Source organism: Haliaeetus albicilla, chromosome 10 (genome assembly GCF_947461875.1).
Source record: "Haliaeetus albicilla chromosome 10, bHalAlb1.1, whole genome shotgun sequence".
NCBI lineage: Eukaryota > Metazoa > Chordata > Aves > Accipitriformes > Accipitridae > Haliaeetus > Haliaeetus albicilla.
In genome coordinates, this window is record NC_091492.1 from 24,655,267 (window position 1) to 24,667,189 (window position 11,923).

General features: G+C 65.4%; 3 protein-coding genes across 10 annotated transcripts; 1 reads left to right on the top strand and 2 right to left on the bottom strand.

The window, feature by feature from the left end:
• Nucleotides 1-626: 626 nt before the first annotated feature.
• On the top strand, nt 627-5,186 carry CDC42SE1 (CDC42 small effector 1). 7 transcript variants are annotated; one of them, XM_069794187.1, is made up of 6 exons: nt 627-791; nt 1,612-1,757; nt 3,516-3,712; nt 3,804-3,914; nt 4,151-4,225; nt 4,363-5,186. In XM_069794187.1, exons 3-5 carry the CDS (start codon nt 3,659-3,661, stop codon nt 4,220-4,222), a joined length of 237 nt encoding a protein of 78 aa, XP_069650288.1. In that variant the 5' UTR covers nt 627-791; nt 1,612-1,757; nt 3,516-3,658; the 3' UTR covers nt 4,223-4,225; nt 4,363-5,186. The 7 variants fall into 7 exon arrangements, with proteins under 7 accessions (XP_069650288.1, XP_069650287.1, XP_069650281.1 ...); XM_069794186.1 differs by having other exon boundaries at nt 628-791; nt 1,612-1,775; XM_069794181.1 differs by lacking the exon at nt 627-791 and adding an exon at nt 2,665-2,909 and having other exon boundaries at nt 1,636-1,775.
• Nucleotides 5,187-5,468: 282 nt separating this feature from the next.
• BNIPL (BCL2 interacting protein like) lies at nt 5,469-7,603 on the bottom strand. Of its 2 annotated transcripts, XM_069794176.1 has the most exons (9): nt 7,360-7,603; nt 7,025-7,110; nt 6,769-6,938; nt 6,554-6,688; nt 6,339-6,441; nt 6,124-6,255; nt 5,940-6,026; nt 5,692-5,790; nt 5,469-5,615 (listed from the first exon to the last, which is right to left on the bottom strand). In XM_069794176.1, exons 2-9 carry the CDS (start codon nt 7,093-7,095, stop codon nt 5,573-5,575), a joined length of 840 nt encoding a protein of 279 aa, XP_069650277.1. In that variant the 5' UTR covers nt 7,096-7,110; nt 7,360-7,603; the 3' UTR covers nt 5,469-5,572. The 2 variants fall into 2 exon arrangements, with proteins under 2 accessions (XP_069650277.1, XP_069650278.1); XM_069794177.1 differs by having other exon boundaries at nt 7,025-7,603.
• A 134-nt stretch (nt 7,604-7,737) lies between these two features.
• On the bottom strand, nt 7,738-11,624 carry PRUNE1 (prune exopolyphosphatase 1). The gene is made up of 8 exons (XM_069794175.1): nt 11,467-11,624; nt 9,978-10,082; nt 9,697-9,902; nt 9,282-9,466; nt 9,046-9,204; nt 8,845-8,939; nt 8,602-8,760; nt 7,738-8,463 (listed from the first exon to the last, which is right to left on the bottom strand). Exons 1-8 carry the CDS (start codon nt 11,503-11,505, stop codon nt 8,143-8,145), a joined length of 1,269 nt encoding a protein of 422 aa, XP_069650276.1. The 5' UTR covers nt 11,506-11,624; the 3' UTR covers nt 7,738-8,142.
• Between the last annotated feature and the right edge of the window lie 299 nt (nt 11,625-11,923).

The following is an 11,923-nucleotide window of genomic DNA, read 5'->3' on the forward strand; positions in this document are numbered from 1 at the left end:
GAATAAGACTCGGGAGCAAACGGGAGCATAACTGAGCCCTGGTGGGGACCCCCAGTCTTGCTGGGCACCCCCAGCCCTACCAGAACCCCTGGGACCTCCCCAGTGCTCCCAGAAACCCCAGCCATGCAGGGCCCTCCAACATTGCTGAGCCCCTGGACCCCCCAGCTGGGGACCCCCAGCCCTACCAGGACACCCCCCTTTGCTATGCCCGGGGACCCCCAGTCATGCCAACCCCCCCCTCCCCGTAGCCCTACCAGGGACTCCCAGCCCTACTGGGACCCCCAGAAACCCCAGCACTGCCAGGGACCCCTACCAAGGCCCCCCCCATTGCTGAGTCCCTGGACCCCTATCCCTGTAAGCCCCATCCCCATCAGGACGCCCACCCCTCCTGGGACCCCCCAGCCCTACCGGGACCCCCAGGACCCCCAGCCCTACAGGGACGGCCCCAACCCTGCCAAGACCCCCCCCCCCCCAGCTCCCCAGGACCCCCCAGCCCTGCCGGGACTCCTCAGCCCTACCGGCACCCGAGGACCCCCACCCCCGCCGGGACCCCGGGGACCCCCGACCTCGCCGGCTCCCCCCCGCCCGGCGGTGGCCCCTGCAATGCCGGCGGTGTCCAGGGTGGGAGCTGTGCTCCTGGCCGGGCCGGGCCGCGCCGAGCCGAGCCGGGCGGCGGGGAAGCGCCGCGTCCCGCACTCGCCGGGCCACGCCTGGCCGCTGCGAGCTGGGCACCGGCACCGGCACCGGCACCGGGACCCCGCACCGGGACCCCGCACCCTGCGCTGGGGCAGGTAATGGAACCGCCACCGGGACCGGGACCGGTCCGAGGGGGTGCGACCCCGGGGAACGGCCCCTGAAAGCGCCGTGGAAAGGCGGGGAGGGTACGGGGGCGGCACCGGGACGGGAGGGGGTCGGCGGGAGGACCCCCTCGACAGACCCCTGGTCGGACGGGGGGAGTCCTGCCGGGACCCCCAACTCTGCTGGCACCCCCAACTCTGCTGGGACCTCCCCCGCCCCACAGGGACCCCCCCAGCCCTACCGGGACCCCCCAGCCCCGCCGGGACCCCCCAGCCCCACCAGGACCCCTGGGGTCCCCTGCCCTTCTGGGATTCCCCAGCCCTTCTGGGATGCCTCAGCCTTAGAGTGACCCCCGGGACCACCAGCCCTTTGGGCACCCCCCAGCCCTATCGAGTCCCCCCACCCTTGCCGGCACCCGGTGCCCCCAGGCTGGCAGCCACGTCTGACGCAAAGGGGGTTCTCCCCCCACTTTGCCACACCATCCCGGCCATTCGGGGCCCACAGCCAGGGGGGTCCCAGGGCTCTCACCCAGCACACTGCCCTCCCTTCCAAGCTTGGGGGGACCCCAGAGAGCACCCCTGGGGTGGGTGTACCCCAGTGCTGGGGGGCCTGGAGTGGCTCCCCCCAAACAGCCTCGCTTCTCTCCCCGGTCCCCCGCCGGTGACGCAGAGCCGCCGAGCGGTGGTTTCCCAACAGGGAAGTCATTTTGTGTGTGCCGGCACGGGCCGCGCCATAAACCACCCTCCCTGGGGCCACCACGGGGCCAGGCCCCCTCCAACCAGGTGGGCTGAGACTGGATACAACTCATTGCAGGGGTGGGCAACCAGTGAGGGGGACGCGTGAGACCCCTACGGGGCAGGGGAACTGGGGCAGCAGCGGCCTGCGGGACCCGCTGCCAACAACTGCCTGGAACCGGGAGGTCGGCTGGATCCAGCCCCAGCCGTCACCCTTCGCTGGGCGTGAGGACGTGAGGCCCGGTGGGTGCTGGGGGGGTGGTTTTGGGGGGAGGAAGGAGGGGTCCAAGCGGGGGGGTCGTGGCAGCTTGAACCCCTCTGGGTTTACATGGGGATTCACTGGTAGCTTGTACGAGGCTGAGCCCACTCCTGGGGCTCCCCATGGAGGCTCTTCCAGCACTCCGGGGACCAGTTGCAATGTCGAATTTGGGGGCTACCCCCGCCAAGGCGTTTCCGCCACGCTGCTGGATCGGCAGTGAGCCGGGGTGTTATGGCGGAGGCTGACTCCGGCAGCCTCATTTCCTAAGGAAATCAGGCTAGAAAAGAAAAGGCAGCCCCCCCCCCCCACTCCACTCTGTCCGTCTGTCTGTCCGCAGCCCAGGGGAGAGGCCAAGTTTGGCCGGGGGGGGTGCCAGTGCGCGGGTCTGGCATGGGCATGGCCCCAGTTTACGCCACCCTGGACGTGTCACAACCTGCCTGTTCTCAGCAGCTGCGCTCGCCGGGCTGGTGGCTGGGAACTGGGGCCTGGCTGCCAGGGTGAGGGACAATGGGGGGCTCTGGGGGGGCTGCCTCGGTTGTGCTTCAAGTCTCCCTGCTGGGACCCAGGCCCAGGCTGGCACTGGGTGGGGGGACTGGGCACGGCTGGGCGCCCACTCTCCCTCAGTGCACTTACGCCAAGGGGATGGGCTGCGGGTGCTGTCCAGCCACAGGGTTGTTCCTGGGGGCAGCTGGGTCACCCTGGGGCCAGATCCTGCCTGCTGGCCCTGGCAAGGGGACAGCACCAAAGTGATGCAATCCCGTGGGGTCGGAGCATCCCTGGGCACCCAAGGAGGGTTTAGCACCCCATTTTGGGGTGCTGCTGGCCCCAGCACCCAGCAGCCGTGGCCACGGGCCCTGCTCCTCCCTGCCGCAGGCAGGAAGCGCCAGCCGGCTGCTGCAGACTTTGGACCCATCCGGCGTCGCCGGCGCAGGGGCAGAGGAAGGGAGTCTTCCTGTTTGCCGGCGCGGTGGGGTCCGGCACCCGTCTGCCGTGGAGGCTGAGCTCCAGCAAAACTTGGCCTTGCCTTGGCGCCACCACTAGCTGTCCCCCACCCCAGCGTGGGGACTCTCCGGCGACTGATATAGGGTTGTGCTCAGGCTGCGGCCCTTCGTGGGTGGGTGAGTGAGTTTTGTGTGCGCTGCTGGGTGCTTTTGCAGCGAAGGAGTTGTCTCTCCTTGGGGTGGGGAGGGTGAACCCCCCTGTTTCCACACCCCCCTTGGCTATCCCAGCCAGGGCCATGGGGTTTTGGGGTAGAATCCCGCCAGCCAGGCAGAACCCCTGTTTATTTCTCCCCCATCTGCTTTTCAAGCTGGAGCGGAAGAGCTCAGCCTCTGGCCCCTTTTCGGAAAGGCTGGGATATTTATAGCCGCCTGGCTCAGGGAGCTGGGATTTGCTATGGCCGCCTGCGTGCCCCCCCCATCCTGCCGCAGCATCCCTCAGCTGCGTCCTGCACGGGGGCAGGGGCCAGGGACAGATGGGGTCTCTGTGCGATGCCAGGGCCCACCCAGGGGTTTCTGTGCAATGCCTGCGGTCCCTCAGGGTCTCACTGTGATGCCTGGGGTCCCTCAGGGTCTCTGTGTGATGCCTGCGGTCCCTTGGGGGTGTCTTTGTGATGCCAGGGGTCACCCAGGGGTCTCTGGCTCCGTTTGGTCGATGGGACATGGATTTGGGGTCGATTTGGGGAGTCAGGACTGCAGGCATCACCCCTCCCTTCACACCCACAGCCGGCTGCTCCTCTCCACGCTGTGCCTCCCCGACCAGGTCCCCCCACCCATCCCTATGGAGTGACCCTGCGTGGGGGTCTTTGCACCGGCGCGGCTCCCCCCGGCAGCTGGCCCGGCACGGAGGGAAGCTGGCTGCCGCGAATATGAGCGACTTCTGGCACAAGTTGGGCTGCTGCGTCGTAGAGAAGCCACAGCCCGTGAGTAGCTTCAGCCTGGCCGGTTTGGGGAGGATTTGGGGTACTGGAGTCGTGGGCTCACCAGGGGCTGATGACCTTCATCTGCTTGCAGAAGAAGAGGAGGAGACGGATTGACCGCTCCATGATCGGCGAGCCCATGAACTTCATCCACCTGACACACATCGGCTCTGGCGACATGGCCGCAGGCGAAGGCCTGCCCATGGTACCCTACCCATGTGAACAGTTGGGGTGGTGGGTCACGGTTGGGTGGCGGGTGTCACTGTTGGGGTGCTGGGTCTCACAGTTGGGTGATAGGTGTTGCTTTTGGGGTGGTGGGTCTCAGGGTTGGGTGATGGGTGTCAGGGTGGGGTGAAGCGCCCTTATGTTTGGGGGACAGGTCTTACACTTGGGTGATGAGTCTCACAATGGTGATGACACATCTCTGCACCCTTCCCGCAGACCGGTGCCGTCCAGGAGATGAGGTCCAAGGGCGGACGGGAGCGACAGTGGAGCAACTCCCGGGTCTTGTAGTGTGTGAGTACACGGCCTTGTGAGCGGCTGTGGCAGCCCTGAGCACCCGCTGTCCTCCTCTGAGGCACCACCACTAATTAACACACCCAAACGAGCCACCACTTGTGTGGTTCCGTAACCCAGCCTCTTGGACTTTGCAGATTCCTGGCTTTTTCAGCCCAAACTTGAACTGCCTGATCCCCCAACTGGAGGAGAAGCCGACCTCGAGTGCTTGAACCCCGCGGTAATTTATGCAGAGTGATCCTCACCTGGCTCCCAGTGGCTTTTGGTCGTCATCGCCCTGGCAAATCCCTCCTTCCCAGAGGCATCGGGTTGGTGACGTGGGGAGGGAGCGGGGATGGCAGCCCCCACCTCATGCCCGACTGGCATTTCAGCCGAAAGGACGCAGCCACCCTCCCGAAGCGTGCCAGGAGCTGCCGGGCGCAGCCCAGATGTGCCAAATCCTCCCGGTTTTCCCTTTTTCCATGCCGGTGTCTCGCATGGGCCCCTCTTGGCACCAGGCCACAGTGCCTCGGTTTCCCCGTGGGATCGTGGTGAGGCCGGTCCTGGTGCGGAGGCTGATTTGGTGCCCTCCCAGACACGTGTAGAAGAGCAAAACCAGGATTAAACCCCGGTGCTTCAGTGTCTCAGCGGCAGCAGCTCAGCGCCAACACCACCAATGAGCCCGCGGTGTCTCCAGCCGGCATTTCCACCACCGGCAAACTGCCACCTTCCTTCTTTTTTAGGTTTTTTTTTTTTTTCCAGAGCTCAAAAAAAACAACTACACAGCCTCTGCCACCTCAGAGGCAGGACCACAGTGGGGTTACCTCTGCCCGGGATTGCCACTGGGGTTTCACCGGCACTGGCCGAGGCAGGACGGGGCCTGACCCGAGGAGGGACTCGGGCTCCCGAATTCGGGCGCGGGTGTATATAGTTTAAATAGCGCCGGGATTAAATATTAAATAGCACATGCCGGGCATCGCAACCAGGTGGCAGAGGCTTTCCCCTTCACCATGCTCCACGCCACGTGGGATGCTCCTGCACGGAGCTGGGCTCTTCCAGCCCCACAGCACGCTCGGCATTGGTAAGCAAGTGCCGATGCTTGATTAGGTTTTCCCTCCTCTGGGAAAAACAACCCTTGAAATAAAACCCTTGTGCTGGCCCAAGGAGCGTGTCCGCAAGCTGCCCGGGGCTCCTCGCCTCCCTCCTTTGCTACTAGGGCTGTCAAATTTGCCTGGAAAAGCCGAGACACCCCACACATGCTTGGCACTGTGCTCCCATCCACGTCCTTTATTCACCTGTGGGTGCTCAGGGACTGCTTTGGGCATGCTGAGACCCCCTGATGCCACTGCTTGTCCCTGTGTGTCCCTGTCACCGTATCACATCCCGGCTGCCATCCCAGCTTGGTTCCAGCCTATGGGGAGAGAAAAGCATCTGTGGCCGGCACCGCATGAACCCCCCCAGCCCCCAGCCCTGCAGAGGGGACTCACCGCCGGACGGGCTCGGGGACATGCGTGGGCTCCAAGGGGATGAGCTGGGAGAGCTCCCGAAGGCTGGCAGCGAACCGGACCTTGCCGCTGAAGGTGGGGCTGGGCGAGATGGGGGGACCGAGGCCCCCACAGCTCATTACACCCTTGTGTGATGGGGCCAGTTCACCAGGAGCTGGCATGGGAAGCCCCAGGGAGGAGGCGAACGTCCCTGTGTGAGGCCTTGCACGTGCGGGTGCGAGCAACCCTACCTGAGAAAGGGCCGGGAGAGCGTCACAAGCACCTTGATGTACCAGGTGGGGTGGACAATGATCACAGCCTGGAGGTTCTTCCGGAGCCTGGGAAGGACCGGGATGCTCCAGGGCTCACTGTGATCCTGGCACGCTCACTGCCACCCCTGCCCGGCATGCTCACTGGGAGCCCTTGCATGCTCACCGCCGATCCATAGCCTGGTAGCACCGTTTCATCCAGCCGAAGGAGGGGATCTGTCCCCGTGCTGCCGCCCCAGTCAGGCACACCAGGACGTAGCGGTCGGCCACCATCCTCTCCAGGGTGCCCACAATGTACCTGGAGGGACAGCCCGGCCTGTCAGCTTGGGGAAACTGAGGCATGGGGCATGTGGAAAGATCCCAGCCCGCCCAGGACCCCACCTGAGCAGGTTCTCCATCACGTAGCCGTACTGGGGGATGCTGTTGTCTGGGAGGTGGCAGGCAGCGAAAAGCAGGATGGCACCGAAGCCCTCACCATGGTACCCTGGCCAGAGTGGAGGGTGGCACAGCCAGCACCTATCGTCCCCTTCCGAAAACCCAGCTGGCTCAGGGAGGAGACCCAGGAGTCCCACCCCAGGCACCCAGCCCCGCGTTACCCCCATGGGTGAGGACCCCGCTGTAGGGCTCCACTGCGCTCAGATCCACACTCTCCTCTGGCTGCTTGTCCTCCATGTCTGGCACCCGCTGGCTGCCAGCCCCCTTGGCAAAGCTCCAGGTGTGCATCAGCTCCTCTGCGGGCAGCCGGTTAGCGTAGCACCAAGGGGGAGGAACCCGGGGGGTCCCCCGCGCCCCCACCCCAGCCGGGTCTCACCCTCCCACTCGAAGCTGTCGCTGCCCGAGGGCGTCTCCAGCGCATCCAGGTCGATGTCGATGCTGGCGTCCGGTGAGCGCTCAGTGCTCTCGGTCCACTCCAGCGCCGGCAGCCGCCTCCGCATGCGCTGCGGGGCACCGCCGGCCCCCGGGCACCCCTCCGGCAGGGGCCTGGCAGGGACAGAGCAGGGGGGTCAGTGGTACCTGGCGGGGGGTGGGGAGCGGGTTTGGGGGTGCCACTCCCATCACCCCCTTACCCAGGGAAGTCCTCGTCCTGCCACTCCTCACTCAGGTCCAGGCTGTCCCCAGTGGCCATCACCACGGCCATCCTTGTCCCTGTCACCTGCAAAGACACGCCAGCCCGAGCTCAGGGACCAGCTCCCCTGGGGCTCTCGCATCTCCCAGCAGCTCCACACCAAACTGCCCCCATTTCCCCTTTCTCCCCCCATTTCCAAACTGAAAGCTAATGCAAACGGGTGCACCCCAGCCACAGGGAGACAGCACGGATGCTCCCCGGGGACCCCCCATCGCAGTTCTGTTCAACCCTCTATGAGACTTCAGAGACTCCCGGCACTGCACCAGGGCTGCTTACCTCTCCGGGGAGCCTCTCACTCTGTGGCTGCCCACCAGTGAAGGGCTCCGGTGATGGCACTGGTGGCTCATCCAAACTGGTTTGGCTGCATTCACAGCTGGCAGAGGCCAGGGCTCATTGTGGCACAACCGGTTTCCTCCCGGCTGGGCTGGATTTGGAAGTTCGGTCACACTGAGCCCCCCCCACCCCGTTCATGCTACGGAGCCCCAAAATGCTCCTCTGACCCGGGGGGGTATTGGCAGGGGGGTTTGCACCCCTGGAAAAGAGGGGGTTCGACCCCCAGGATGCCTGCGGGGAGGGCGAGGGCCATGCTCGGCACCCCAAGGGTGAGCGGGGCATCGCAGGACCCATCCCGGAAGAAGAGTCGAGAGCCAAAAGTGGAAGAAAAGAGGGAAATTTAATCCTTGGAGCACATGGGTGACAGTCCTGGGCTGGCTGCGCATCCAGACCCACCATCCGGGGCCCCCCGCAGCCCCCTCCAAGGGAGGAAGAACAGCAAGAACTTGTTAACACCCCCAGGGCCTTCGTTAAGAGTGCTGCTCCAGCCCCGCTACCCGAGGGGTCCCAAAAAACACACCCTGGGGGACCAAACCTCAGTGGCGCCGTTGTGGTGGGGGGAGCCCATCGGAGGGGGGGGCAAATTGCAACGAGGACCCATCTCCAGCAGGGAGCCAAGCTCTAATGAAGGCAGCCGCCACCCCGCCATGCCTGGGCACCCTGCCGGGACCTGCCCAGGGACCCTACCTCCTCGTACAGCCCCCAAAAGCCGCTGGGCGCCTGTTCTCATTTCGGGGAGCTGGGGGGCTGCCCAGCAGCAATGCGGCTGACCCGCTCCAGGACATCCTGGGGGCAGAGGGGGGGCACGGCCTGTGCCAGTGGACATTCCTCCACCAGGCTGTTCATGGGGGTGGGCGGCAGGACCACCTCCTCCTCTGGCCCCCCGGCAGCTCCCGGCCCCCCCAGAGCTGCCCGCAGGATGGGCAGGACCTTCTTCCGCGATGCCAAAGTGTTGCCCTGGGCATAGGCACCCACACAGGACCAGGGGCTCGGGAGGGGCTGGAGGTGCAGGGACGGCGTCGTCGCCTCTTCCAGCGCCCGGCACACCTGTGAGGGAGGGAGTGTGGCTGCTGGAACCCCCCAGCACCCCCAAAATCGGGGGCTTTTGGGGCAAACCACAGCTGAAAACTGCCTGGCTCCTACCCCAGACCCCTGTGCTGTGGGGTGCCCAGTCCCCCCACTCACCATGCTGCGGAGGGTCTCACACCGGCTGTAGACCGCGAGCTGCCGGGAGGGCTCATTGCGCTCATTAAAAGAGATCGTCATGGCCACCAACCCTGTGTAGCCCCGAGCTTGGCAGAAAGCATCTAGGTCCTGCAGAAAGTCGGGCCGGCACAGGAAGGTCTGGATGGGGAGAGATGCTGGCATCACCCCAGTGTCCCCATTGTGCCACCCCCTGCCTCAGTTTCCCCCTCTGCTGAGCCTCACCTCCAAGTCCACGTAGATGGCGCTGACGGCGAGGACCAGCTCATCACTGGAGAGGACTTTGAGGTCCTTCCGTAGCATCTGCTCTGTCGTCAGCCCTGGGAGAGGAGAGGGGCCAAGTGTGAGCCCCAGGGACGCATCCTTGTCCCCAAGGAGAGGGGTCTGTCCCAGGACCCGCTCCCAGCCAGACCCTGGCGCGCAGACCTGAGACATCAAATTTGGCTGCTTGCAGGGCTTCAAAGATGGCATTGCGGGCCAGCAGCTCGGGGAACCTTGTCTCGAGCAGGGAGATGCATGCCACGTCCCTGGGCGTCACCTTGCCAGCAGCCGGGCTCAGGTTCACGCAGTCCAGCAAGATGGTGCCTGGGGGGAACAACCAGGGGCCATCAGTTGTCACCATCCCTGTCGGATGGGGCTCAGCAAGGGCCACCCGTCCTCACCATGCAGCAGCGCGGCCGTGGTTCTGTCCAGCACGCCTGGGGGACCTTGGGCGATCCGCTCCGTCACCAGTGTAGCACAGGAGCCCACCAGCTCTGCTGTCACCTGGCAGCCGGGAGCTCGGTCCCGTTCCAACGGCCGGTGATCAAGGACCTCCACCACAGCCTCTTCCAGGGCTGTGTCGGCGCTGGCGGGCGAGACGGGGAGGGTGAGACCCCCCGCACAGCCCTGGGGTGCAGCCGCAATGCGTCACCCCCAGCAGAGCCTGGAAACCCCCTTTGTTCCTCTCCTCCTACCCTAAAAACACCCCGGAAAGGGAAAGGTTTTATCCACCCTGGGCCAAAATCAAGTGAGGAAAAAGCGAGACTTCTGGTGGGTGGCCCTGGTTGTCCCCATGTCCCCCCACCCCTGGCTCACCCGGGCAGGATGTGGTGATCGACCAGGGTCAGGGAGAGCAGCCCAGCGTGGTGTAGCCCCCCCAGGTCAATCTCATCCCGAAAGATGAGGGAGGTGGCAGGGATGCCCTGCTCCTGCAGCAGGAATGTTGTCTCCGTCCGGAGGGCAAAGTCGGCACGAGGGATGTTCAGGACCGGGATGAAGGCAGCTTTGGGAGCCGGGGAGGTCTGCGGCAGGGGGTGACAACTGGTGAGGCAGCCCCCAAGCCACCGTTTGTCCCCAAGCCAGCGGGCAAGCCTCACCTTCGCCAGGTAATAAGCCAGAGCCAGGGCCGAGACGGTGGAGTCCAGGTCACAGGCCTCGTTGCCCATCACCACGTGGATCTCCTGGTGACGCTGGACGTGCTCCTGCCAGGGCAGGAGGCATCAGGCACGGCAGTGGCAGTGATGCGTCCCCATCCTCCAAAGACCCCCAGGCCAGTCCCTTCCCCTTTGCTGCCCTCAAGGGGACAGGCCAATGTCCCCGGAGCCACTTGTTATGGATGTCACCCACAGATGCCACCCGCTGGCACTCATCTCCCAGCCGCCACTGGCAGTAAACTGCCTCCTGGCATCCCCGAGGTACCAACTGGCCCAGCGCTCTTGGGACGAGACCTGGCCGGGATCCATTTCTGGCACAAAAGCCTTACATTTTTGGGGCACATGCGCAAAACCGGACGTATCAGGGCCCTGGGAAAACTTGGCCACAAGCGACTGTGGCAGCAGGGACAAGGACCCTCCCGCCCTGGGGGACACCGTCACAGCCCTGGGACCCTTCAGTATTTTAATCCCAGTCCAAAGTGGTTTTTCCAGAGATGGTGAGTTTGGGGCTGGCTGTCCCCCAGAACATGACATTTCACCCCTTTTTTTCTTGCCTGCAGCAGCAAGAAAAAAAATGTCACCCACGTCACCCCGCAAACTCCTGTCCCCAGCTGCTGGCACCCATCCCATCCCGCTCCAGGGAGCCGCCCTGTCTCCAGGCCCTTTTTTGGTGTCAATTATTTCATGCCATAACCCAGATTTGCTCATTTATTCAGTATAAGCCGAAGAAGTAAACAACTGAGAGCCGCCTACGGCGTAACCGCCAGTTGGGGAACCTGCACCCGTGTGCTGCAAGACAAGGGAAGAGGCTGCAGGGGTGGGGTGGGGGGCTGCTGGGGAGCCCCCAGCCGTGGAAATGGCTTGGGGTGTCCCCGGTGCCAGCTGTGCCACCCCAGCCTGGGCTGTCGTGGGGCTGAGGGGCAGCACACGACCAGGGGAGATGGGTGCACCCCACTCAGGGGCCTTGGTCCTCTGTGCACCCCACTCCCCCCTGCACCCTACTCAGGGGTCTTGGTCCTCTGTGCACCCCACTCCCCCCTGCACCCTGCTCCCCCCCACTCCGCACCCCAGTCCCCAAGCACCCTGCTCCCCTGAGCACTCACTCTCCCTGCTCCCTCGGGCACGCAGTCCCCATGCACCCTGCTTCCCCCCCTGCACCCCGCTTTCCTGGGCACCCTGCCCCCCCCTGCACCCCCAGTCCCCGGGCACCCCACTTCCCCCTGCATCCCATTTCCCCCTGCACCCTGAGCACCCAAGTCCCCATGCACCCCAAGCCCCTGGGCACCCCGCTCCCCCCTGCACCCTCCCTTTCTGGGCACCCAGTCCCCACGCACCTCGTTCCCCTGGGCACCCCACTCCCCTCAGCACCCAGTACCCCCCCCCCCCCCTCAGCACCCAGCCTCTCTCCCGCACTCCCTCCCAGCCCCGCTACCTGCAAAACCGCCCGGTTCCCCTCCACGAACCGCTCCATAACGGCGGCGATCCGGGCCCAAACCCGCCCGATCCCGCCCGGCCCAGTACGGCCCAGTACGGCCCACTACAACCCCACCACCGCCCCCTACCCCGCCCCGCCTTCAGGCCTTTGGGGCGTGGCCTCCCGCGCGGGCTGCCGGGAAGGGGCGGAGGCTGAGGGGGGCGGTTGGTGCCAGTGGGAGTGACACCCCCAAGCCCTACTGGCAGCCCCTTGACACCCCCTAACCCCCCCGGTACCTCAACTCCCCCCCCCCCCGACACCCTCAAACCCTCCCTAGCACCCACAGCCCCCCCTGACACCCCAACGTCCCTTGACACCCCAAACCTCCCTGACCCTCCCGCCCCCCAGGCCGGGTCTGGCTACCCCCATTTGAGCTGTGACCCACCCCCCCCCCCCCCAAAAAAATTATTACACC